Source organism: Hemicordylus capensis, chromosome 1, assembly GCF_027244095.1.
Source record: "Hemicordylus capensis ecotype Gifberg chromosome 1, rHemCap1.1.pri, whole genome shotgun sequence".
NCBI classification, from domain to species: Eukaryota; Metazoa; Chordata; class Lepidosauria; order Squamata; family Cordylidae; genus Hemicordylus; species Hemicordylus capensis.
Genome location: NC_069657.1, coordinates 281354422 through 281382296, shown reverse-complemented (window position 1 = coordinate 281382296; position 27875 = coordinate 281354422). Strand labels below are relative to the sequence as shown.

Genomic DNA, 27875 nt, shown 5'->3' with positions numbered 1-27875 from the left:
TGTTTTGACAATCCTCAAATATCTCCAAGAGTATAAAGATATCAACCAAACTTTGTTGCACAAACATGAACACTTAATTTTTGTTTTATTAAGGTTGCACAACTTGTATAAATATTAAAAGCAGAACAGGAAGTAAAGTACTGTCCAAAGTTAAAACCTACACAGTATGGTCATATGGTCTCTGAGTGAGTTGTACTGTGAATACAAATCATTTAAATGATATGCTAATATCTCTATTAGTGTTTGTATTTTAGACTTGTCTAATCCCATCAGATTTCCTCTTGCATGTGTGTGCCACAGGTTGATTCCCCGCCCCCCCCCTTTGAACAACTATATAAATTATATCTTGCACCAGCAACAGTTCGAAGCAGAAACCAGAAGGAGAGAGCATAATGTTACACTGTGAGTATTGGACTTCTTTATAAGTCTGGATATATTGAGTCCTCTATGATAAACAAAAGGAAGGATAATTTCACTGAAGTACTGGAGATTTACCCATGGATTTCTCTCAAATACTAAAAGTGCACTACTGATTTGAAAGCTGCTGCTCCTTAACAGCATTAACTCTCATTGCAAGGAAGTGGTCTTGACAGCAAGAAATGTGAAAGACTAAGATGGTTTCCCTAGTCAATTTTGTTCTTCATGAGACCATTGTAGAGCTGTCCTTGGTAACACCAGAGACCATATTTGTGTGATGAAATGCTGGTACAGACTAGATGGCAGCAATTCTCTGGCAGCATCAGTGGAATCGGAGGCTGGAATGGCAGGAAGCACTTCAGCCTAACTCACACAAGCTGGACCACGGATAAGACTATCAGGGCCTGGTACTAGGAAGGCAGGATAAGCACCAAGAGGCCGAGTGTAGAAGGCTCAGGGTGATCCAGGGTGTATTGGGGCCAGTTGGAAGCGGCACACTGATCTCTCTCGGAACATACCCAATGGAAATGGCAACACATAGGTCTTTGCAATTTCACAGAGGCCTGTGTGAGCTTTGCAAATTTCCAGCTAGCCTTGGATGAGGAGTAAAATTTCAGAGTTGACAAATTACAGAGCAATACAGCAGTTTAACTATCTTGCACCCAAGTGAGCTTGTTTACACTTCTGTTGGGACAGCTGCGACTGGTTTCAGCGGCAGTACTCTTGCTCAATGGTTGCCATCAGCTCCTCCTCAGAGTAATCGTAGGCTATTTTGGCCTGCCGCTCAGGCTTCTTGAGTGGGAGCCTGCAAGTTAATGCAAGAAAACATTCTTAATAGAAGAGAAAACTCAAGGTGAGGCACAACTCTACAACAACAACAAATATTTATATACCGCTTTTCAACAAAAGTTTCCAAAGCTGTTTACACAGAGAAATTATAAATAAATAAATGAGATGGCTCCCCGTCCCCAAAGGGCTCACAATCCAAAAACAGACTGTAAGACAGACACCAGCAACAGTCACTGGAGGGGTACTGTGCTGGGGGTGGATAGGTCCAGTTGTTCTCCTCCTGCTAAATGAAGAGAATCACCACATTAAAAAGGTGCCTCTTTGCCCAGTTAGCAGGGGTCTATTTTCCCCTGTTTAACAAATGCTATTTTCTTTCTGTTTCTTCTTTGAATAGCTCCTGGGACTAATCCCTAAACTGATTTTAAAGATTAGAATACATTATGACCTGCCTTTAACTGCTATTTTAAATTTAAACTGGGACACAGGAAGTGCTTCTGAAAAGGAAACATGAGGATGGGAAAGTCACACAGGGAGGCTGTTCTCACGCTCAGCCAAGCCTGGGCTTGGTTTCCTGTGAGAACCGCCAGGATCCATGTGGATCCTGCTGCCACCACCACACTAAACCCGGCTTTCACGCCCAGCTTCTAGCCGAGGTTAATGGAGACAAGTGCTCTGTTAACTCAGGTTCTGGGATCATGTGTCAAATAATATCACACACTCCCCTCCCCACACATTTTCACTTGCCTGTCTGCATTCCCCTGGCTCAGAAATAGACTATATTTGTTAACATAACTATTATCTACGTATATACTAACTGGAAATGGTTCTTGCTTGAAGCGGAGTCCTTGAATCAGGATTCAACAGTGTGCCACTAAGTTAGAGTAAACTGCTTTGGGTGCCTTTGTCAAGGCAGAAAGGTGATATAAAATAAGTTGGGGAGGGTGAAGAGTGAGCTATCATCCAGCCAGGGCCCCCCACTTTGGGGCTAGGGACATTTGTTCCCCCTCCCCTTGTTCAATTATAGCAACACCCCTGCGTGAAAATGAAAGGTTTGTGCCTTTCCACAGAGGATGGTAGTGAAGTTCCACATACTAGTAGTATGTGGAGTAGTATGATACTACTGGGATTACTGTAATTTATACGAAGAAAACTTACTGGTTAGCAAAGTTACTGCTCTCTGGTGTGGATCTTGTGAATGAGTCCTAAAAATAAACGAATATGACAGCATTATAGCATTAAGTACTTTACCACAATGCAATCTAGATAAAACCATATTAGTAAAATGCACAGCTGCAGTAATTTTGTCTTCCTTTGGTGAATGCAAAACTACAGGTTACTCACCTGTAACATTGGTTCTTCTAGTGGTCATCTGTACTTCTACACATATGGGCTATGCGCCTGCACAGATACCTCATCGGAATCTAACATGCTCGATATCTCCTGCTTTGGGTGGGAACTCTGCCCCCAGCCGCTATATACGGCTGTGCCACTCCTCATCCCCTCAGTCACACAGTCCAGCTTCAGTGAACTCCGCGGGGAGGACGGGAGGACATGTAGAAGTACAGATGACCACTAGAAGAACCAACGTTAGAGGCAAGTAACCTGTAGTTCTTCGACGTGCTCTCTGTCTTCTACACATATGGGCGCATAACAAGCAAGCACCCAAGGAGGAGGGAAGAAACAGAGGCAACACGTAAACAGCCAGAAAGAATTTATTTCACGACAAGCGAAATCAACTGAAAATAGGTTGCAGGACACTCCTGCCAAATACAGCATCATTACGTGCCCTAACATCAATAGCATAATGCTTAAGGAATGCATGGAGTGAAGCCTAAGTAGCTGCCTGACATATAGTGTTCAACAGGACCACACGGTCAAAGGCCACAGAGGCCACCATGGACCTACCAGAATGTGCCTTCACAGTAGGAGGCAACTGCTTATGGGCCAGCTGATAACAAAGTTCAATAGTGGAGACTATCCATCTGGACATAGATTGGGCCGAGACTTGGAGCCCTTTATGCGGCCCATCATATAGAACAAACAAGGAGGGAGACTTTCTCCACTCAGCAGATCTCTGAATGTAGAAGGACATGGCCCTTCAAACATCCAAACGGTGTAGCCATTTCTCTGCATCCGATGAAGGATTTGGAAAGAACACAGGTAAAGTGAGTGGGGATGAACGGTGAAACATGGCCACCACCTTTGGAAGGAATTTGACATCTGTCCTGAGTACAACCACCTCTTTATGGAACTGCAGGTACGGGTGATCGGCCCTCAGGGCCCTCAACTCACTCACCCTCCTGGTGGAAGTGGCGGCCACCAAAAAGGTGACTTTCTAGGTCAAGAGACGAGGGCCAATAGAGGCTAGAGGCTCAAAGGGCGGCCGTAGAAGACCAGCCAATACTACAGATAGGTCCTAGACCGGTGACATGACCGGATCATCCGGGAACAAGTGTGTCAAACCTTTCAGGAAGCTTTTAACCACAAGATTTTTAAACCAAGAAGGCTGGTCAGAGGGAGAACATGCTGATTGCCTTGGCCCGATCCTCCCTCAGTTTGCGCAAGACCCTCGGGATGAGAGGAAACAGCGGGCACACATATAGAAGAGGGCCCGTCCAAGACCAGACAAAGGCATCTCCCAGAGAACCCTTGCCCTCTCCTCCCCTGGAGCAGTAGAGGGCACACTGTGTATTGTCCTGGGAAGGAAACAGGTCCAGAGTTGGAACCCCCCAATTTACAAATATGTCCCGCAGAAAAACCCGACGTAGCTCACACTCATGGAAGACCACAGTCATTCTGCTCAGAGTGTCTGCCTGAACATTCAGCACACCTTGGATATGGACCGCCTGAGGTGATACCCCATGTGCCAGCCACCAATGCCACAGGTCCAGAGCTAGAAACAAAAGGCTCCTGGAGGACGTGTCTCCCTGATGATTGATATAGGCTTTCACCATCGTATTGTCTTTCTGTATCAGCACCAAACGACCCCCCCAGTAGGGGCAGGAAGCCTTTGAGAGCATTGAAAATGGCCAACAGCTCCAAATAGCTGATGTGCTGAGTCCGCTCAGCGGGGGACCAATATCCACTCAGACTAAACCCATCCAGGTGAGCTCCCCAGCCGAGCTCCAATGCGTCTGTCATAAAAATCCTGCTGGCTGGAGGTGTTTGGAAAGGAGTACCAACATTTAGGTGCTGAAACTCTGTCCACCACTGCACCGTCGCCCTTACCCAAGGAGGGGGTGAGCATTCTAGATGGCCCGGATCCCGAAAAGCATCGAACATGTCCAAAAACCATCTTTGAATGATGCACATCTGAAGATGCGCTTGAGGGAGGACGTATGTGCTTGATGCCATGTGGCCCAACAGGCGATGTATGCAGCGCACGGTCTGTGGGCCTCCGGAGAGTCACCATATGGCCCACCGGGAGGAAGACATTCTCCAAGGTTGTGTCGAATATCAACCCAATGAACTAGATTTGCTGGGTGGGTTCCAGCTAAGTTTTTTGAAGTTTATCTGGAAACTCAGTTCCTCCAAGGTATCAATCACCATCTTGAGGGCGTCTAAAACTGCCCGTCTGGTGCTCACCATGATCAGCCAATCGTCTACATATGGCAGCACCTGTATACCTCACTCCTGCAGGAGCGCCACCAGCGGGGCCAGGCACTTCGTAAAGACCCTCGGTGCGGTGGTGAGACCAAAGGGCAAGGCCTTGAATTGATAGGGAATCCCCCCTATCTGGAACCTCAGTAATCGCCAAAGTTGTGGGCGGATTGAAACATGATAGTATGCATCCTTGAGCTCCAGTGAGACAATGCACATGTTTCTGTCCAGAATGGCCATAATGGTTGGTACTGAAAGCATTCGGAACTGTTTGTATGCCAAATGTTTGTTTAGAGCCCTGAGATCTAGAATAGGGTGCTGACTGCCATCCAGTTCTGGCATAAGGAATTACCGGGAGTAGATCTGGGGCTGTCGGGGTTGGTGACTCTCTCAATCATGTCCTTTTCCAGGAGAGCAGCAACCTCCAGGTCCAACTCCAGGGTGCAGGGAGTCACCACAATCCCAGAACCTGGATGTGACCGGCAAAACTCCAGGGCATAGCCCAAATGGATAACTGTAAGGACCCACTGGTCCATAGTCACCTTGTCCCAATGTGCCGTGAACGGGGCCAGGTGCCCCCCAAAGTGCCCCGAGTCATTGTTTCTTCTGGGTAACACTCGGGCACTGTTTCTGGAAAGCCGGCTTATTGGACTGGCCTCCTGACTTGTATCTGAGTGAGAACTTGTTGCCCCCAAAGGACCATTCTGAAGGCAGCTGATGGTGGGCTGGGGCCTCTGAGCCCGATGAGGGGACCACCGTGCAGTTTTCTGTGGTTTTGAAGTTGGCGAAGCATATGACATTGAACATGCAGTGCTCTGCAGCTTCTGGACTTTCTGGAGCATGTCATCAGTTTGTTTGGAGAAGAGGCTAGAGCCCTCAAAGGGCAGGTCCTCCACCCTTGCAGGGGCCTCACAGTGCAGGCTGGATGATCGAAGCCAAGCGTGGCGTCTTAAGTGCCACAGATGTGGCCATCATCTTAACAGCACACTCCACTGAATGTCGAGCTGAGTAAAATTCTTTCTTAGCTTCCTTGAAAAAAGCCTTTTTGGAATCCCTTTTGTCCTGCGGGAGGAGATCCAAGAAAGGACCCACTTTTTCCTACAGAAAGTGGTTATATCGGGCATTATAGGCCTGATAATTGGCCACACACAAGTGTAAGGCTACAGCTGAATAAAGTCTTCTCTTGAAGGAGTCCAATTTCTTGCCTTCCTTATCGCTCGGTGCCGACTGGCTGTGACCACTGGTCCTCTGTAAGTACGCCTCCTAGACGATAAGAGTTTGGAGTGGGGTGGCTTTTCAAAAAGGCCATGTCATCCTGGAACTGCATGCTGTAGAAGTTCTCTAGACGCCTATTTGGTTGAGATAGGTTTCTTCCAGTGGGCTTTTACAACCTTTAATAAGGCCGGGTTGAAGGGCAAGGCAGCAGGCACCTTGGCCTCAGAGTCAATCAAGCTAAACAAGGGGTCCAGCTCACGTTTCTGCTGGCTACCCAAGTTCATACCCATGGCCGAAGCCATATGGGCCACATAGGCCATGTAGAGCTTGAGATCCTCTGATGGGGAGACCGGCTTAGAATCCAATTGGATATCGAGTGGGGATGACCCCAGGGATACAACCTCAGAGTCATGAGAGCCATCACCGCTGTCAGACACAGGGTCCAGAGAGACCGACAGGTCCTGAGATGCGGGCATCAAACCCAAAGGGGAGCCCGGTGTGTCATTGGGACTGTCCGGTACCGAAGCTGGGGGATCCGATGACAACCCCCGGGTTGGTATGATATCTTGATGTAGCAGTGGTATCGAGGGAAACGCCTCACCACGGTCACCACGGGACGTCTTCTGATTTCTTCTTTTTGGGAACTGGAGGCAGATGCTGACCAGCTGGCGGTTGTTTATGTAGTTTAAGGTTCTTCTTCTTGACCTTCGATGCCGATCCCGATGAGTTCAGGGAGGCCTTTGGTATCATAGGGGGCTGATATGAAGGGAGCTCCTCTGAGTGCGTCCTTTCACTCGAGTCCATCGAAGGCCGAGCATTCGAAGGCGTTGATACTGGTACCGGGGCCTGATCTCTGGTCTCCGCAGTAGCAGACGCCACACGGTCCGATGGTATCGATGCAGCCATTCTCAATGACCATTTCAAAGACGAGACTTCTGAAGAATGGAGAGCCAACTCCCACAGGGCTGAGTGCAAGTGAGAAGCCCTATTTCTGTGAGCCTGTTTAGTAAACTTCTGGCAATGCGGACAGGTCTCAACACTCAGTGTGCATATCGGGGGAAGGGATCTTCGAACCTCAATGGACACACTTCTTAAAGTTCTTTGTGCCCAGCATACACACCAAAGGCCGGCAGGCCACCACGCTCCGTCCCAGCCAGGCCTGGAGCTCCGGGAAAGGAAAACCGTTGAAACAAAACACCAAAGAAAAAACGCAACTACACAAAAACGAAGAAAAAGAATTTAGGAAAGGAGAAACAGAAGAAAAACCAATAAAGGTTAGTGTGATCCTACTCATTGCCGAGCTGAAGACTCCACGATGTCTGCTGAAGCGCGGATGAAAAAAGACTGAGGGGATGAGGAGTGGCACAGCCGTATATAGCCGCTGGGGGAGGAGTTCCTGCCCAAAGCAGGAGAAATCGAGCTTGTTAGATTCCGACGAAGTCCCTGCGCAGGTGCATAGCCCATATGTGTAGAAGACAGAGACCACGTCAAAGAATGAGTTTTAACTGTATGGATAGAGTGGAGACAGGGTTGTTGACATTCTAGCCATGCAGCATTTCAGCTGCTGGGAGCAAGCACGCCTGTGTGCAACATCTACTGGAACAAACTTGAAGAAAATGTGCCATTTATCTTGCTGTCAAATACATTTCTCTAGGAAAATGCAGGAGAGCAGTAATTATGCATATATAGTATACATATTAGCATTTGTGACTCAGACACAAAGCCAAGGCACACTATTTTCTTAATGAAAGTTGGGATGCTGGGAAAAGGTTGCAAATGTCCTTCTGCCCCTAGCTCCAGTTAGAAGCCAAGTTAGACATGACGATGGCCTAACTTGATATGGATCATGTCAAATTACTATAAAGCCATGGAGGAATTTAAAGTGTAGCAGCAGCATGAGAGGGCAAGAGTGGGACCTTCCCCGTTTGTGTGCAAGTGCACATCTGAGTACGCACTCCAAATACCTTTTTCTCTTAGGGTTTTACAGGTGAAACTTGAAAAATTAAAATATTGTGCAAAAGTTCATTAATTTCAGTAATGCAAATTAAAAGGTGAAACTGATATATGAGATAGACGCATTACATGCAAAGCGAGATAAGTCAAGCCTTAATTTGTTATAATTGTGATGATCATGGCGTACAGCTCATGAGAACCCCAAATCCACAATCCCAGAAAATTAAAATATTGTGAAAAGGTTCAACAGTCTAGGCTCCAGATGTCCCACTCCAATCAGCTAATCAATCCATAACACCTGCAAAGGGTTCCTGAGCCTTTAAATGGTCTCTCAGTCTGGTTCATTAGGAATCACAATCATGGGAAAGACTGCTGACTTGACAGTTGTGCAGAAAACCATCATTGACACCCTCCATAAGGAGGGAAAGCCTCAAAAGGTAATTGCAAAAGAAGTTGGATGTTCCCAAAGTGCTGTATCAAAGCACATCAATAGAAAGTTATGTGGAAGGGGAAAGTGTGGAAGAAAAAGGTGCACAAGCAGCAGGGATGACCGCAGCCTGGAGAGGATTGTCAGGAAAAGGCCATTCAGAAGTGTTGGGGACTTTCACAAGGAGTGGACTGAGGCTGGAGTTAGTGCATCAAGAGCCACCACACACAGACGGATCCTGGACATGGGCTTCAAATGTCGTATTCCTCTTGTCAAGCCGCTCCTGAACAACAAACGTCAGAAGCGTCTTACCTGGGCTCAAGAAAAAAAGAACTGGTCTGTTGCTCAGTGGTCCAAAGTCCTCTTTTCTGATGAGAGCAACTTTTGCATCTCATTTGGAAACCAAGGACCCAGAGTCTGGAGGAAGAATGGAGAGGCACACAATACAAGATGCTTGAAGTCCAGTGTGAAGTTTCCACAGTCTGTGTTGATTTGGGGAGCCATGTCATCTGCTGGTGTTGGTCCACTGTGCTTCATTAAGTCCAGGGTCAACGCAGCCGTCTATCAGGAGATTTTGGAGCACTTCATGCTTCCTTCCGCAGACGAGCTGTATGGGGATGCTGACTTCATTTTCCAGCAGGACTTGGCACCTGCCCACACTGCCAAAAGTACCAAAACCTGGTTCAATGACCATGGGATTACTGTGCTTGATTGGCCAGCAAACTCACCTGACCTGAACCCCATAGAGAATCTATGGGGCATTGCCAAGAGAAGGATGAGAGACATGAGACCAAACAATGCAGAAGAGCTGAAGGCCGCTATTGAAGCATCCTGGTCTTCCATAACACCTCAGCAGTGCCACAGGCTGACAGCATCCATGCCACGCCGCACTGAGGCAGTAATTGCTGCAAAAGGGGCCCAAACCAAGTACTGAATACATATGCATGCTTATACTTTTCAGAGGTCCGATATTGTTCTATTCTACAATCCTTGTTTTACTGGTTTCATGTAATATTCTAATTTTCTGGGATTGTGGATTTGGGGTTCTCATGAGCTGTACGCCATGATCATCACAATTATAACAAATTAAGGCTTGACTTATCTCGCTTTGCATGTAATGCGTCTATCTCATATATCAGTTTCACCTTTTAATTTGCATTACTGAAATCAATGGACTTTTGCACGATCTTCTAATTTTCCGAGTTTCACCTGTACATCCAATCTTATCAGGAGAAAAACTGCGGAGGAGAATTGGTTTTGGAGGGAATGTGCAGGCTGGAAAAGTGTTCAGCATGCACACATCCCACTCACCCGCTAGTGTGCTTGAATTACCACCCACCCTGGATCACAGGGATTCAGCAGCAGATCTATTTGTGACATGGAAGAACTGCCTGCTGCTGCTTCTACTTTGGTCCTAAGAGATGCACCGAGCCCAGCCTTAACCAGGTTTCTCAGGATTTGAAACCAGGGTGTGGAGTCTCTTAAGAAACCCTGGTGACATGAGCCCTCTTTGGGTGTTAAAAGGAGGGGTGCTATGCCTGTGTACAGCTTCTCACGAGCGTGCTCCCAAGCCCCGCCGCTGACACACTCAAACCTCACCCCTGCACTAAATACGCTGATAATGTTTGCAGATGCAGAGGCCTAGAGCACTAGGGGTGGGGTATGTGGTTGTGTACCTGGGACACTGTATGCAGCACTCTCTCCCTTGCTAAAAAAACTTGAAATAGGCTGAGAGAGCCTAACAAGTGCTCAGGGTTAAGGTTTGTGCCTTAACCCTGTTTGAAATTATCCTGTCCAGGGCAGGAAACTTGCCTCCTTCCAGGAGGGCAAACCCATAGCCTCTTGACTGGCTTAGAGGTTTTGAAGTGGTCCACTTCAAGAGGTAGAGTAAGGCAGTCAAATGAGGTGGAGAAGAGAAAAAGAAGAGTGGCTCGGAGAACGTTAAGGCTAGAAATAGAGTTTATGTTAATAACTAATATGGCTGACATTAGGAGGAAATTACTCAGTGAAGTCCCATTGAAATTCAAAAATGACGGATTGGGCATTGTATCCCCCCAGCTTCAATGGGACTACTTTGAGAAATGTTCCTCATCTCAGCCTATGAATATATAAGCACATTCTGTTCAAAAAGTGGGGGACAAACATGAAGCGTTTTGTCACATTCTCCTTTAACCACAGTTAAGGCAAGAGGGGATAACTTGCTCTAAGGAAGAAATACCCACTCCTGTGGCTTGCTGCTGCTCTCTTGATTGTGATTTAGCAAAGGCCAGTTTCCACCTCTGCTTGTGTATGTCGCCATTTCCCCAGAATACTACCTGCACACTTGTTTTTGCTAAATGCACTCTTAACGGCAGTCAAGAGGGATCCAGCATTACATCTGCACCAGAAACACAACAATAGGGCACAATTCACTGCTGATGCTGTGGCAGAGCTTCCATTCATTTTAGTGGGATTTGTGCAGAAGTCCCTGGTGGGTCATATGTACCCTTAGTTTGCAACAGTTGCTCAAAACATGTATTTATTGCAGAGCTTCCAATCTTGCATTCAAGGGGCCGATCAGGACCACATATGCTTGGTTTCAGCAAAGCTGCAGACTGAGATACGTCCAAGTCATATGGTAGGTCCTGGTTTCCAGATTTTAAAAATGCACTTATATAAAACCACAAAAAAGCATGCAGATTTGTAGTATGCAATATAGAACACAACCAAAAGTGGACTAATAAAACACTAACTTCTGGCACCATTGGTCACAAGGTGGCACTGTTTCATAAAAGCTTACCAAGGATCATTTGCACAAAATATTGTGTTCATAGAACTAGAATGTAAAGGTAAATTAACGGTTATCATGTCATTGCAAATAAGACAATGAAAATTACTAGTCTACAAACATGAAAATTCTATGCCTTGAAGCAATTCAATTGCCACAGGAGACCAGGCAGTGGCAATTTGTCACCTATATTATCAGTGCCAAGGGCGTAGCTAGGGGAGAGGGGGCCCGTGTTCATCTTTCTCTGTAGCGGCACCCCACAGTGAGGGAGATAATGAAGAAAATAGGGAGGGATTGAGCTGGAGGGTCCTCAGGAGCTGGGGGCCCATGTTCTTTGAACTCTTTCGTTCAATTATAGCTACACCCCTGATCAGTGCATTTTGGAGGATACAGTTGATACAACTATGATCTCCTTTCACTGGGTAGGGAAGGTGCTTGTATCAGAGGGCATATTTTGAGCATTTGCTAACCAACCATGATAGATAAATGTTATTTTTCACCAGCAAATGATGAAATTTGTTATTAAATTTGAGCATTAACCAAGAATACTCATTTATCTATATACATCAAAGTTTTCTAACATTTCTCCCTCCTCCTCCTCCCTAAAATCTCAACAATTACTCATAAATATCAGTGTTCAACAAGTTTTTGGCATTCACTCTAATATACATCAAATATCTAGCTCACAATTTTTATTCATTTAAAATATTTATATCCTGCCCCTCCAGTGCATCACTGCTCCAGGGGGCTTACAATAAAAACATAAAATTCATGCAAAAAGAAGAAGAAGATAATAGAAGCAGAGCAGATAATAGAAGCAGAACAGCAGCCCAGGATTAAAACTATATGACAATCTCAGCCAGTCTTTAAAAGCTTCTTTAAAAGGGGTTTTTAGAGTTCTTTTAAAAAATTAAGCAAAGAGTGAGATTGATGAAGCCATTCTGTGAGGGCATTCCAAAGACAAGGGGCCACTACTGTTAAAGCTGTGTCAGTCTCCATCAACCAGATTTGTGTCAATGGCAGGGCTGAAAGAAGGGCTCAGTTGGATGATCTGACGGCCCTGGCAGATTCATATGGGCGAATGTGATCCCAAAACTACATGGTCTGAAGCTGTGTTGGACTTTAAAGGTCAAAACCAGCACTTTGAATCTGGTCTGCAAGCAAAATGGCAACCAATGAAGCAGCCACAAGATAGGTGTAATACCTGTGTAGCGACTAGCACCCACAAGCATCTTTGCTGAATCCTGGACTAGCTGAAGCTTCTGAACAGTCTTCAAAGGCAGCCCCATGTAGAGCTTGTTGCAGTAGTCCAATCTGGATGGGACCAATGTGTGAGTGACAGTGGCCAGTTTTGGTTTCTCTAAGTAGGTTCACAGCTGGCATACCAGCTGAAGCTCGTAGAAGGCACTCCTGGGTGTTTTCCAGATTACACGCTGCCACGTGTCCCATAAGTGCCCCTCCCTACTGGTGGTAATAGCGTTGCAGGAAAGTAGCTGTATTTTTCTGTGGTAGGGAGGTTTTCAATGGAGTTTATGCGTTGCAGTGTGTTGCAGTATGGACCCCATACCTCCCTCCTCCTCTTGCTTCCATTATAACTTGAGCTTGTCAACACAGAAGGGGAGGGGAGATGGAGAAGGAAGGAGGAGATCTGGAGGGGTATCATCATCATCATCATCCCCCCACAGGGGTTTTTGTGTACAGTCCCATTTTAATTTGCTACTTTGGCTAGAGACTCATACTAGTGCAGCTGAGCAGATTTTTGAATCCAACCCTTTCTTGTAGACTTTTACTGAAGAGGAAACCCACTGAACTAAATCATTTACTTCTGTGCAATCCCAATTGCTTACTACAAGGTAAAGGGCAGGGAGAGAGAATAGTCACTTACTTAAAAGGAAGCCTGAACTGAACTGAATCATGATTCATTTACTTCTGTGCAATCCCACAGCCCTCATTGGAGGAGTGCTCATCTCCCCTCCCCTCTTATCTATCTATCTATCTATCTATCTATCTATCTATCTATCTATCTATCTATCTATTTGCAGGCGTGCCAGTTCCTGTCTTTCCCCCTTCCTGGCTCACCACAGGATTCCCTTTCGCTCCCTGGCCCCAATAAGCAGTTCCCTTGTTTTGTCACTACAAAGGATCTCCTTACATACCCCACCCACCCCACCCTTTTAAAATTTTTTATCCCCCCCACCCATGGTTATTGCTTGCACAAAACTGGAATGATGCAAGACAAAGTTAGATTTTTGTTTTGGAACAGCGCTTCCCCCTGCTGGTGGATTTGCGCAAGGCAGTTGAGAAGTTACAAAAAAACACTTTCACATCACCCCCGCCCCCACAACTCTACTGGCCCAAGTGGAGCAGGAGAAGGGGCAGATAAACATGTTTCAAGGAGAATATGCACAGTCCTGCCTTGAAAACATGTTGCAATAGACAGAAAATATGAATGGCCCCCAGCCTACAACAAAGCATTGAATAATGCTTTATGCTTAGTTTTAAACTGTTGCACTATTCCATCACATTTTCCAACGCTTTACCCATTACAAATCTCATAGTCCGGAAAACGCCCTAGACACCACTGAGCCTTCAGGAGCTTCGCCAAATCCAGGAGAACCTCCAAACTTGTTCTTTCAGGGGGAGTGCAACCCCAAACCTATGGATGACCTCTCCCAGTTGTTTCATGTAGATGTTAAATAGCATGGAAGACAGGCCACTGGCTACTAGGGTCCCTATGGGTGGGGGGAGGGTCAGAAGGGGCAAGAGCTTTGACATAGCTCAAAGAAGTAGTAATTTTGCCATGGGTCATGAGATATCTTGCATGCTCTGAGTCAAAGTATCTTGGAGGAGAGACACTTAGGGATGGGTCCGGACCGGTCCGGAGGCCATTGTAAAGGCCTCCGGATCATCCGGACCGGTCCGGACCTGGCCGGTTCGGGTGGAGGGGGTAGCTTTAAGGGTGGGGAGGGTTTACTTACCCCTCCCGCCGCTTGTCCCCCTCCAGCGCTCGTATTTATTGTAATAATTGGGGCGGCAGGATACCTCCCTGCCGCCCCTTGTCCCTCTGCAATGCCGCCTCCAGGACGGGGTGGGCGCGCACGCACGGCGCGGCTCTGCGAAGGCGGCGAACAAGAAGCCGGCACAGCACCGAGCCGGCCTCCGGCACCTCTCCACCCGGCAGCTCCCCCATCCTGAGCTGCCGCCAGCAGCCACTGAGAGGAGCTCCGCCAGGGAGGACGCGCCGCCGAGCACAGCCAGCTAGCCGAGCGCCACCTCCTCCGCGCAGAGGCGGCGGCAGCAACAGCAGCCGCGCCCAGCCCACCCTCACTTCTGGCTCCCAGGCGACTTCCCCCCACATACAGTGTGGCCCGATGGGAGGAGGAGAAGGAAGGCAGCCACGCTGTATGTGGGGGGAAGTTGCCTGGAAGCTGGAAATGAGGGTGGGCTGGGCGCGGCAGCGGCTGCTGCCGCCACCTCTGCGCGGAGGAGGCGGTGCCCAGCTGGCTGGCTGTGCTCGGCGGCGCATCCTCCCTGGCAGAGCTCCTCTCAGTGGCTGCTGGCGGCGGCTCAGGATGGGGGAGCTGCCGGGTGGAGAGGTGCCGGAGGCTGGCTCGGTGCTGTGCCGGCTTCTCGTTCGCAGCCTTTGCAGAGCCGTGCCGCGCGCGCGCCCACCCCGTCCTGGAGGCGGCATTGCAGAGGGACAAGGGGCGGCAGGGAGGTATCCTGCCGCCCCAATTATTACAATAAATACGAGCGCTGGAGGGGGGAAAGCGGCGGGAGGGGTAAGTAAACCCTCCCCGCCCTTAAAGGAACCCACCCCACAGTGCCGGACCCCAGCTCTGCGGTTCCGTGCACACCCCTAGAGACACTCACTCTGTTAAGTGAGTGTCGTCCATAAGAGCCCCAAATTAGGACTAGCCTAAGGAACTGGCAATATATCACTGGTGAGAGCCAACTCATATAGTGAGTAGGAGTCCTAGAATCAAATTCCCATTCATCTATGAAGTTTGCTGGGCCACTCTCAGGCAGCCCAAGCTACAACCTTGTGAGGATACAATGTCTATGTGTCTGAGTGGATAAAGAGTGTGTGTATAGACACATATACCACCCTGACCTCTCTGGAGGAAGGGTGGGACTGCATAGTGTAAGTCAATCTTTGCAACTCAAAAGGACAAGAACTCAGTGGATAAGAAGACAGAGCCTGAGAGGTGTATAATGAACCAATGTGGTAGCTGTTAACTAGGACCAGATTCGAATCCCCAGCCGGCAATGAAACACCCTGGGTGGCCTTAAGCCAGCTTAGCCTAACCTAGTGCAAATGGTGTGAAGTTAAAATGGGAGGGGGGGGCACGTACCACACCCTGAGCTCTTTGGAGAAAGTATATAAATATGGATGGAGTAGTTAGGACCAGACCAGTGCTTCCCATGGGCAACAGGTAGCCACAGGACTTGCACGATGGCTGCAGCAACAACCCTGGTGGCCCTACTTGAGAAACCATGGTCTAGACCAGGGGTTCCCAACCTGTGGTCCTCCGTAAATTGTGGCTGAGGATGAAGGGAGATGTAGTTCAGCAACATCTGGGGGATCACAGGTTGGGAACCCCTGGTCTAAACTTTCCTGATGTCATCTCAAATCTTACAAGTAATCTCTAGTCTTTCAGTTGCACGATGGGAAAATATACCCCATCCAGGCCATAACAACTGATAAATCTATATGCTTTAAGGAAGTTAGAAAGAGATACTCTTCTTTGGTCAGGTCAAGAGGTTAGCAGATACTGGCCTCAGTTCTGGCCTGCTTGAAAGTATTCATGCATATGTTTAACATACAGCACCCAAAGGACCACTTTCACCCAAATGAGCCTGCCAGCACACTCAGATCTGCATTGGTGGTCTTGATCTATGTTCCCCACCCTGGCAAAGGTATGTTTGGGCACTAGGGATACAGCCTTCTCTGTCATGGCACCAAACTCTGAAATGCCTTCCCAAGATAGGGTTGCCTAGCTCCCTCATTTCCTGCCTTTTGGTGGTGATCGGCAAACCCTTTTCTGCTTTGACAAACATTTGGTTCTGCATAGCTAGAATTGTCCTAGTCTAACATATTGTTGTTTCAACTGTTACGGATTATTCTTATATTGTAAACCACCTTGGGAGTTCCAGAGCTGAAAGGCAGGGTAACACCAGGGCCGGATTAACATAGTAGCAAATGTAGCATTTGCTACGGGGTCCCGCGTTTTCTAGGGCCCCGCACGCCTGGCTTGAACGTCTGCCCCTTCTTTTGCTCTCTAGTTGGTGCTCTCTGCTGACTCTCCTCATTGCCTGCTGCTGCCCATTCTCTCGCCTGGCTCGAGGGCGTTTAAGCAAGGTCTTCCTGGCACCATGGTGTTGATTGGGTTATCTATTACGTTAAGCAGCACAGGAGGGGAGTAGTAAGAACAACAATAGCAACCGATAGCTTGCAAAGGGTTCTCAAAGATAACTTAATCGCCAGGGAGTTGGTCCTTATTTGTTTAAACTGTAAAAGTTTTTAAAAACATACACAGAGAGTGTAAAAGAAATAAAAGCAGTTTAGATTAAAAAACAACCAACTATTAATGCCGGGTGGAAGAAAGGAAGCTAAAGAAGATTCTAGTTGAATGTTGCCAGCGTTTTCCGACTGACTGGGAGAGGGTAAAGATAAACAATGAGAATGTGTACCTTTAAGAGGAAAAAGAAAGCCAGAAGTAACTCAGAGGAGTCTCAAAGTTTAGTGGATCAATTGAGGGTAGCTTGGAGGGAGATTATATTATGGTCTTGTTGGGTAAGGTCACTTATATCCTCCTTTAGTATCTAGTGTTGTTGGGAGGGAATTTGTGATCATTACTTTTCAAGGAACTGCCAAATTTAAGGTGAGCTCCTTTCCTCTCCTCTAGAACTGAAATAACTACTGCTGCGTTGCCAACTTCATTAGCTTTACATTGGGATGCCCGTTGAAATTGTCCAAAGATAAACGGAGGCTGCAAACCTAAACACACTTACTAGAGAGTAAGGCTCATTGAGTTCAGTGGGACTTACTTCTGAGTAAACATGCTTAGGGTTGCACTGAATGATTTGTGCATTTCTTCCTTTTAATATTAAGCATGTTAGTGTAATTTAGATTGAAAGAGGCTGTGCCTCCTGCCAAAAGATTGTCTTTTGGATACTTCTGTTTTCATGGAAGTTGCTAATGCACCTCATCATAATCATGTTCATTTGCAATGCATCAACTATTTTAAATATACATCTGCTTTCCTGTCAGGCTTGCACAAGAGGTTAAACATATATTCTTAATATTGTCAAATGGCCCTTTTAATGTGATGTCTGCTGGGATCCAATATGTTCTGCACACATTGGAATCAAACATCCACTGTTGTGTGCCAAAATTGCTAATAGGTTCAGATTTCTCAAAGTACAGAATTCCTGAGAACCTTTTAATTTAAACATTCAGAGTTTGGTTCCCCACCCCCTTTCTCTTTGTGAAAATAACTCCAAAGGAAAACCCACGGTCAGGAGTCACAAAAGTGTGTGTGGGGGGGTATGTGTGTGTGTTTTGCAAAGTTTGTTGACTGGCTGGCTCAGCTGAGTGGAGGCATGGGGCGGTTGGTGGGGGCGCACTAGGCAAATGAAATAATTGAATTACTTTACTATGCAAGTAAATAATTTATGTTTCAATATTTATGTGCATTTTTTAAATTTGGGGCCCCTTCATAACATATGCTACAGGCCCCACACTAGCTTAATCCGGCCCTGGTTTTAGTAAATAAATATGAAATGTCACACTCTCAGCAAATTTTAACCCATCATCCCCCACTTTCCATTTACAAAGAAAAATGGGGTGGGAGGCCTGACAGAAGCAACAAAGAGCAACAGAAAGTGGGTGTAAAAAAAGTTATGGCTTTTTTGTACAGATGTAATGCATATTGCTATTGTTTTGTTTGTCATCTTCCTCTGAAAGCTAAAATGCTGTATAGGCTAATAAGGGACAACAATGACAACTAGGCATTCAGCAACCTGTTTCTCAACTCTGTGTTTAATTATCAACATGAGGTAATCATCAACAAGAGGTGCCAGGAGTGATCAATGCTACAAGCCCCTTGACCCTCCTGGTGTACTGAAGGGTGTCTGTAACTGTACACAACTTACCAGGCAACCCTAGCTGGGGTAGATGCCTGAGCTACACAGTCTGCAGGGCGATTGGGGAAGCTTAATAGCCCTAATAAAGGGGCTTAATCTGAGGGATAAAACCCAGAAAACTCTTCTCAGTTAGAGAGTTCAAGTTTGGAATGAGAAGATGCTTCTGAGCACGTGCAGAGTGCCTTTCTGTGACTCCGGGTTAATCCAACCACAACCTACCCCGAACCTCTAAGATCAGTGTGACAGGGAGAGTTCCTCGTGGGCGCTCTGGCCTCCACCCCCGCTCTCTGTCTCTTTTAAAAATAAAGTAAAAACACCACCCGTTAGGCGGAGTCCTCCTCGTCCAAACGTCCACCTTCCAGTGCGTTCAGCTCCTCCTACCTGCTGATCCCTGTGGACTCCGTCTCCTGCACCCGGGCCCCCTGCCAGACTGGGGCGGCAATCTCCGGCAAGGCGCGCGGGGTGGCGGGACGCGGCGAGAGACAGCCGGGGCAGCCCCTCGTCCCTACATTCCTCCAGCAATTGGTCCACTAGCTCCTCCAAGACCGAGTCTGGCTCCCCTGGCGGCGGCGGCGGCAGAGAGGTGTCTTCTGGGGCTTGGTGGCAAGGGGCTCTAAGCGCGGCTGCCTCTTTTTCCTGGCCGGCGGGGGCGCTGCTGCTCCCGCTGCCCCATCGAGGACTTCTTCTCCAGGGCCTCGGCGGGCTACAGCTGCAGCTCCGTGTCTTCCTTGCCCTGCTGCTCCCGGTGCCCATGCCAGCGGCGCGGGGAGAGCCGCAGTAGCAGCAGAGCAGCTCCTCCCGGCCCCTTCCTCTCCTCCGAGCTCCGCGACTGTTCTGATTCCAACGCCTAACTGTTGCTGTGCCTTAGCAGGCAGACCACAATGGTGGGATCTCGGTTCCTCTCTCTTCCTTGTTGTGCTAGATTTGTTTCAATCCCTTGCTTATAAAATTAAGACCCCACTCCCACCCTCCCGCGTTCACTTAAGATCTAGTAGCTGGAAATCAGTCTCTGGATTTTTCCAGTGCATTATACAAACACTTTTTTAACGGCAGAGTTCCTTTTCATGTATTCATTTATTTCCCCCGTGTGTCTCTCTCTCCCTCTCTGGCGAGCGCGCGCTCTCTCTCTCCTAATTCCAAGAATTTAGCCTTGAAAGAAACCAAATGGGTGTAACCTTCTTCCTCTGAATGAGGCTGGTTTCAAAAATCGCTCTGAATAAATATTTTTTAAAGAATCGGTTTTTTAAAAAAGGAAATAGCAAAAGGCAATGCTCACGAGCATATCTGTGATAGATTCTAGAAAATAGAAACCATGTAGAAAGCAGAAACTGTGACAAAGTAAACAGATTCCTAGGATCCTGAGTAAATGCCAATGAAAAATATAAGAAAGAGCCAAACCACAGTTCAGTTGAGGGAAATTTAGCCTTTCTTTGTATTCCCTGGTGCCCCGAAATATATTTCCTTTAAAACAGCATAACAATTCAACTCCTTAATGTCTTCAAACACTGCCAACCTATCATTACATTTACCAAGGCGGGTTACACAAAATGACCAAGCTAGATATTAGCTCCCTTTTCGGATGGCTGGAATTTCTGCACAGAATGCAAAAGGGTCAAGACTTAAGGGTCAACTAGAAGTTACCTTAAGCACATGACTGAGACTAGCCTGCTTAAATTTTTTTTTTTAAAAAATAAGCTCATATTGCACGGGAGTAGGCAATGGTAACCCCCCCCCCCCATACTACCAAAGAAAACCACAGGGCTCTGTGGTTGCCAGGAGTTGACACCAACTCTACGGCACAATGTTACTTTAATAGCGAGATCAGGACTGCAGTGTAGGGGGAGGGGGAGTTAATCTTCTGCTCCCATTAGTTCCGTGTGGATCCTCCCCTGGTGCTGATTGGCCTGGAAATAAAGTTTTCATTAGTCTGATCTCATCTCATGCAAGTTTACTCAAAAGCAAGTCCCACAAAGCCAAATTCAGTGGAGCTTACTCCCAAGTAAGTGCCCACAGGACCGCAGTACTAGGCTGCAAAACTATGCATATTGAACACAGTGGGACTTACTTCTGAGGAAATTGTACAGGAACAAAGCATGGTTTGGCCCAGGTATGTCATGTTAGTGGTAGTACACAGTCCTGTAACATGTTCTGTTGAAGAGAATACTGACTTCAAGGATGTACAGAATACTTTTTTCTTTATAGCTGTAAATAGAACCATCAGTCTGATGAGAACAGGGCTACAGTAAAGGGGTGTGACTTCAAGGCAGAGTTGTGTACTTCGGCCTCTTCTCATTTTTAAAATTATAACTAGCTGACTCCGCACAGAGCATCTGTGCAGTTGTGTACTGAGCCTGTGACATCCCCTGCAGCTCGCTCCCCCCCGCAGCTCTCTCGCTCGCTCTCCCCCGCCACCCGCCTGCTCTCCCCCCGCCCCTCGCTCGCTCTCCCCCTACCGCTCGCCCGCTCTCCCCCCACCGCTCGCCCGCTCTCCGCCGCCGCCCGCTCTCCCCCCGCAGCTCGCTCACTCGCTCCCTCTCCCCCCACAGCTTGCTCACTTACTCGCTCTCCCCCGCCGCTTGCTCTCCCCAGCCGCTCGCTCTCCCCCGCCACTCATTCTCCCGCTCGCTCGCTCCCCCTGCCACTCGCTCGCTCTCCCCCGCCGCTTGCTCGCTCTCCCCCCGCCGCCAGCCCGCCCACTCTCCCCCGCCTCCCGCTCGCTCTCCCCCCGCAGCTCGCTCACTCGCTCCCTCTCCCCCCACAGCTTGCTCACTTACTCGCTCTCCCCCGCCGCTTGCTCTCCCCAGCCGCTCGCTCTCCCCCGCCACTCATTCTCCCGCTCGCTCACTCCCCCCTGCCACTCGCTCGCTCCCCCCTGCCACTCGCTCGCTCTCCCCCTACCGCTCGCTCGCTCTCCCCCGCCGCCCGCCCGCTCTCCCCCCGCCGCCCGCCCGCTCTCCCCCCGCCGCCCGCTCACTCTCCCCCCACAGCTTGCTCACTCACTCGCTCTCCCCCGCCACTCATTCTCCCGCTTGCTCGCTCTCCCCCTGCCACTCGCTCCCCCCCCCCGTAGCTCTCCCCATTGGGCGGGTCAGGGCCAGGCAATCCCACCAACGCCTCCCACCTTCTCCTCCCAGCTGGTAGGGCTTCACCTGCCGTCTGCCCACCTCCTCGCCATCGCCATTATTTCTCCCCACCACCGACTCCTCTTCCTGGCCGGCGGGGCTTCGCCTGCCGTCCACCCACCTCTTCTGGCTGGAGGGGCTTCGCCTGCCGGCCCTCCACCTCTGCATCCTAACCGCAGCCACTATTTCTCTCCGCTTCAATGCTGGAACTCTTGCACGTTCTAGAGCATCTGCACATTAGTACTTGGTTGCTCCCCTCACCTCAGAGATCTCCCCACCCTCACCTGAGCTGCACTCCTGCTCCTCCTCCATCCCGTTGCTTCCCTCCCCCTCACCCTTCTTGGTCGTGGCTGCAGCATTGCTGCCGCCTATTGGCCAAACTGCAGCCCCCTATCCCCAGAGACCTCCCCACCCTCACCCGAGCCCCACTCCTGCTCCTCCCTTCAGGAGCAGCAGCAGTGCTTGACTGGGCTGGTTCCTCGCTGCTCTGCCGCCGCCACCATGGCCGCTGGTTCCCCTCAGGCCACTGACAGGCCCAGGTCCATCCCTTGGCTGCCTGCCTCCCTCTTACAATGGCCTCAGTAGCCCAAACAGCAGCAGTGGTTGCCTGGACCCTTCCTTGCTGCCAGTGCCACCATGGCCACTCATTCCCCTGTCTGGCTGCTGACAGGCTCAGGCCCACCCCTTGCCTTCTGTCTCTCTTCCCCCTCCCTTCTTTTTCTCTCCTCCCTCCCTGAGTCAACAGATTTTGTTCATTTGCACAGTGGCATCCTCCTCCTCCTGAAGGGGCTCTTTCCTCCCTCAGGACCTGTCTTTTTGCAGACTCCCGCCTGCTGTCCTTTTATATCCAGAACATCTTCCGACCAGTAACAGCTGCATTCCAACTGACCTTAACCATCACAGGCCCCTCCTCCTTATCTGCATAGAGAATCCCCACTGCCCAATCACCATGGTGCTTCTGCTCTCACAGGCTCCTTCTTCCTATCTGCATATGGAATCCCCACAGCCCAATCAGGTGCTTCTGCTTGCAAACTCAGCCAATCGCCTCCTTCCTACCACGTCACCATTATAGATTACTGGTCAGGCTATGTTGTATTTCCAATAATCAAGGAAAATTCACTCTATAACTTTCATAAAGTTTTTTCCTTCAGCAATTTTGTACAGTTCAATTTTGCTGGATAACTACTAGTAGTATGTTCATGCAGCTATGTAAGAGTAGCTATATTGCAGCAAATAGGACAAAGACATGTGGCATCTTACCAAAACGAAAATAAAAAGCTGCTGGATTGGTATAGCAAAGTAACTCATTACTGTTCAAAAATGGTGCAGACTCTTCAGGCGGGAGAGAAGATAACCTTTCCCCAGTGCACCTTTTTTTGTCCATAAGACTGCATGCACTTGCAAAAAAAAAATTATATGGACTAAACTGCATATCATGACCATAATCCAGATCAGAACCAAGTGTTTAATAGTGCTGTCCTATGCATGTCTACCTTCAGAACAGAAGTCCAGGGGGTCTTAACTCTGTAGTAAGTGGCTGACATCCTGACTAAATTTACTGGAGGTAGTCCCATTGAAATTGAAATTAAAAGTCCTTTAAATTTTCAAGGGGATTTCCTTGAGCCATTGTGTTTAGCCTGTATGCTTAAAAGTGTGTTGGCTCAAGGCCAGTGCAGGGGTGATTCTAGAAAAAATAATCTGAGGAAACAAAGGAATGGCAAAGACCATAATTAGGGAGCAATGCTATATGAGAACTTAACATGCTGTGACTGAAAGCCGGGAAAGCAAATGAGGTAGCATGAAATGCTCAATACCTCTTGAAGTCGTCTCTTTGATTAGAACAGATATGTGGACAATAAACAACAATACTGAGAAAAATAAAGTTATAGAGCAGAGGGATACCTTTTTTGTTTGTTTTCTGACCTAGAGTATAGCTTGTGGCAATCACCTCACTATTAACATGGACTGGGTTCTTCCATGTAAGAAGGATTAGATTCTCTTGTGCAATTTAGGAATTGCTCTTTGCTTTTGAAAATATTACAAACAATACTCACAATCTTGCACCTAATTATAATTGAGTTGTGGCTAAGATATTAATTTTTATAACTGTTTTATGTTTGGCCACTTTTCTTACCCACATCTCTGTGTACAGAATAGTGTATGGACCATGAGAGACAATATGTGGTTAAAGCCCCACCTTGCACTATGGTTGCAGCTATTCCTCCTCCTCTCTCCAGTTTCCCGCACCTCCCAAAATACCTGCTCCTGAGGGTACCCCAATTCTCTGGATCCGATTTGGGGATGTTGATGCAGGGGGCTGGAGAGAAAAGGGGAACCATCAGAAATGGTGCCTTCCCATCAGTGTTCTCTCTAATCTTTTTCATCTGTGTGTGGAATGAGTTTTGTTCTGGGTGGCAGTATCAAGGCAGTGCGTGCGCATGTGTATTCAGAGTGGGGCCTTCCTGATTCAACCTGAGTGGGCTCTAAAATTTACTGAGCGGACATCAAAAAACTTGTGAGCACACGCACGTGCGCACGCCTTAGAGGGAACACTGCTTCCTATTGTGCAGTCACAAGGCAGGATTTGGATACAGCTCAATATTTATTTTAAAATGCTGCAAACATTGCAGTTAAATTATTAGAATTGTTCTATTGCTGAAGCAGTACAAAATGACCTCATCCTGCCCCTGATCCAATCGAGAGAATATCCTGTCATTAGAGAAGATAAAGGAAGGCCTGTAAAGCTGTCTTTCAGACCACTTCATATATTGGATGAACAAAGGTGCACGAGTACTTCGAAACTATAGAAGATATTTGCCTTTTCCCCATTTATAAAGTGAGAATTAGAATTCATGACAATGAAAAAGAAGCTAAGAAGTTCAACCATGCTGTATCTCAAAAGAGAGTGAAGAACGAAGTAAAATTTAAAACAAACTTTTGTGCTTATTTATAAAGGGTAGACTAGATTGCTGAATTGTATCCTGTTTTATATTGTGCAGGGTTTCATCCTCCAGATGTGTGAGGTGTAGCCAAAAATAAAAAATAAAACCAAAAAAGCTCATACATCTGCAATTCTGAGGGTGTAGATTTATAGTTCAGAGACATTTCGATTCACTTCATTTCCTTAAGCTTCAAAACGCTAGGAAGTAAAACATTGCTGAAAGTGGCTTTTTATTGACGAAAATATAGTTTCTGTGGATGATTTAAGGTGTCTACAGATATACATTAAAAAAAGGAGTCACTGTAGTCTTGTGCCAGGGATCCTAGTCCTTCAAACTCAAGGAAAACAAGGCTCTTTGTGGCATTGACTGACTGGCACTTGTGGTTCATTTAAATGAGGAAACAACACTTTGGGGCTGTTCTCACCATCAGCCAAAATTGGGCTAGGAGAGCCTAGCCCGATTTTGGCTGATTGTGTAAACCACCAGGCTCGCAGGCAAGCCCGGTGGCTTACAAGCGGCTAGCACGCTTTTTTAGCCCTCCCCAAAGCCCGGGTTTGCGGAGCGAGCACTCCGCAAACCCGGGCTTTCCAATTGTGAGTAGCCGTGGCGCGGCTCCGTGCCGCAGCTACTCATGAGCAGACCCCTGTAGGGGAGGCAGAAAGCTGCCTCTCGGCTCTGGGGGTATCCCCAGTATGCCCTGCGCGCTCGTGCAGGGCATACTGGAGCTTCTGGGGGCCGCGTGGCCCCTGAGCTCCCCAGCCCCCGCTGGTTCCGTCACGGAGCCAGCAATTGTGTGGGCGGCCGATTCGGCCGCTCAGGGCTCCCTCCCTGCTTGTGTGTGGAGAGAGCGGGGAGAGCGGGCTTAGCCCACTCTCCCCACGCAGCTCCTGAAAGCGGGTCTCACTGATCATGAGACCCGGCTCTTTGAAGAATAAAAAACACATTGAAACATGGGGAAAGGTACCAGATAGATCACTGAGTCAACTTATAGTTTGTGGGCCAAATATCTGTTAAATGCAGTGCAAAGGCAAGGGAAAGGTAAACTTGCTCTTTCAGAGGGGGAAAAACTGAGTTCTGTTTAAAGTTCCATACAGTATGCAGCATTAAAGTAAAAGTAAAGCATGCCATCGAGTTACTGTCGACTCCTGGCGCCCACAGAGCCCTGTGGTTTTCTTTGGTAGAATACAGGAGGGATTTACCATTGCCGCCTCCTGCGCAGTGTGAGATGATGCCTTTCAGCATCTTCCTATATCGCTGCTGCCTGATATAGGTGTTTCCCATAGTCTGGGAAACATACCAGATACTTTCCCATAGTCTGGGAAACATACCAGTGGGGATTCGAACCAGCAACCTTTGGCTTGCTAGTCAAGTCATTTCCCCGCTGCACCATTAGGTGGCTTGTATCCAGCATTAGTGCTGACAAATTGGATAGGTTCCTCCCCCTCCCCACCTACTTTCTGAAAGAGTGGTTTCACAAGATGGGAGGCCTCATTATGAAACCACTAGGAGGAGGAGTGTCTTCATTTGTGCTGTATGGAACCTCCTGGCAGAAAAGCAGAAGTAGTTCTGAACAATTGCCATATATAAATTTTAATTTAGTGTATTTTGCTTAAGCTCCTGAAGCATGCTTATGCTGGCAAAACTCTTGTGTGCTTGAGATATAGATGATGGATTGAAGATTTTGCCGTCCTTGGTTCGATTATTAAGAGATTATCATTTGTTTCAAGGAGCTAGCCCATACTTTCTTCACAGGGCATTTATAACATGTTAATGGGGGAAACACATATTTAAGGAAGCTTTCTTCCTTGAATCTCTCTTAAGGTGGAAGGCATAGACTCTTTTATATAGCTTTTGACAAACAGAAACACCTCTTCCCTGCAGAATTACTGTCCTGGGCTTTACTTGCAGTTTATTAATGTGTCAAGGCCAATGTGAGATATTCTTTTCTTATACATTTTCTTTGCTCTGTTCATGCTGAACATATGAGAGAATTTGTCTGCACCATTTTGAGGGTGGGTTCAGACAAGCTCCCAGAAGTACGAAGGGAACTAGAGCTCCTGCAAGCATGCACTCCTGGTATGAGCTTGAAGAAGCACACATTTTGTGTTGTCCAAAGCTGCCAGTGTTGAGTGGAGAATGTCAGGTCCCTTCTGCCTCCCAACATTCTCAAGACAACTTCAAATGTTGGTTAAGAATGTCAGGTTGACAGAGGGGACCCAACATTATCCATTCGTGGTGTCTTCACATAACATGAAATGTGCGCTATTTCCAGCTAGTGCTAGGAGAACACACTTACTGGGAACCTCCGGTTCCCCCTGTACTTACTTTCAAGTGTTCTTCTAAACCTGTCCTAAGAGAGCCAAGTCTCCCTGCTTCAAGCTGCCAGGCTATAAGTATGTTAAAATAACCTGCAAAATGGAATCTTATATTTATGCTCTCCTTTGTCTGAGTAGCAGTCCCACCCCCACCTCTTCCTCTCTCTCCCCCACCCCAGAGGTGGATTAATCTTTTTGCTGCCCATAGGCAGCAAAAGATCTGCCACCCCAGGGAAAAGAGTAAGGGCTTGGCAGGGAGGGAAACTTAATTCTGTTTTTTACCTTTAAAAATGCCACTGTGTGGTTGCAGAGGCTCCGCCCACCTCCTAAATGTTGGAGATGAACTTCCAGTGCCTCGACCTTTTGCACCAACTGTCCTAATAACCACTAGGGGCATTGGGAGCAGAGACAGTGAGTCAGGGTCTCCCTATCTGTCCCTACTCTATGACCCCTGAACTGACTCTGTAGCACTTCCTGTGCTGAGTCACAATCCTTCCTTTCCTCCTAGAGAGCAGATGGAAACATCTCTCTCTCTCTCTCCTTACCTATCCACTATGTAGTCCTTTAGATTAGATATAGGTCTTTCCTATCTAAGTGTATTTAACCAATAAATGTTTAGTGTTTAGTCATACAAGGATCTCCATGTGTTTTCTCTAAATAGCTGCAATATCCAAACCATCCTCTGCTACCTACTCTGTAACTGGAGTGTGTGCTCATTCCTTAGTGCTCTGCTGTTTTACCTATTGTGGGTAAAAATCAACAACCTCTAACACTAAACCACCACAGAAGGTGAGGTTGGGCACTGAAGGATGGTGGCAAAAGAGCTCCACACTCAAGCCTGGCTTACTCACAGATGACGCAGAGCGGGTGGTTTTAGGCCTCTGCGCATGTGCGCACGTGTGCAGAGGTCCGAAATCACCCACTCTGTGTATTAAGCCAGGCTTGAGTGAGGACCTCTTTTGCCACCATCCTCCAGTGCCTAACCTTACCTCCTGTTATGGTTTAAGAGGCATGCAAAGCCTCTGCCACTACACAGAGGCATTTTAAAAGGTTGTGGGGAAAAGAATTAAGTTTCCCTCCAAGATGCTGCTCCCCAGGATTTGCCATCCTAGGCGGCTGCCTATACTGCCTATGCGGTAATCTGCCATTGCTTCCCCCCCGCCCCCCGCCCCTTCATTG

The 27875-nt window shown here is 47.8% G+C and overlaps 1 protein-coding gene across 1 annotated transcript; it reads right to left on the bottom strand.

The window, feature by feature from the left end:
• Positions 1 to 68: 68 nt before the first annotated feature.
• Positions 69 to 19252, bottom strand: CYS1 (cystin 1). Its single transcript, XM_053285702.1, has 3 exons — positions 18699 to 19252; positions 2362 to 2408; positions 69 to 1222 (listed from the first exon to the last, which is right to left on the bottom strand). The coding sequence occupies exons 1-3, from the start codon at positions 19068 to 19070 to the stop codon at positions 1126 to 1128; spliced, it is 516 nt and encodes a 171-aa protein (XP_053141677.1). The 5' UTR covers positions 19071 to 19252; the 3' UTR covers positions 69 to 1125.
• Positions 19253 to 27875: the final 8623 nt, after the last annotated feature.

Bases quoted from the DNA above. Each gene is read 5' to 3' on its own strand.
- CYS1 (XM_053285702.1), bottom strand. From the start codon at position 19,070: ATGGGCACCGGGAGCAGCAGGGCAAGGAAGACACGGAGCTGCAGCTGT. The intron at 2,409-18,698 runs GTAGGAGGAGCT...GTTTATTTTTAG, and splicing joins GAGTCCACAGGGATCAGCAG to GACTCATTCACAAGATCCAC. The intron at 1,223-2,361 runs GTAAGTTTTCTT...ATTAACTTGCAG, and splicing joins AGCAGTAACTTTGCTAACCA to GCTCCCACTCAAGAAGCCTG.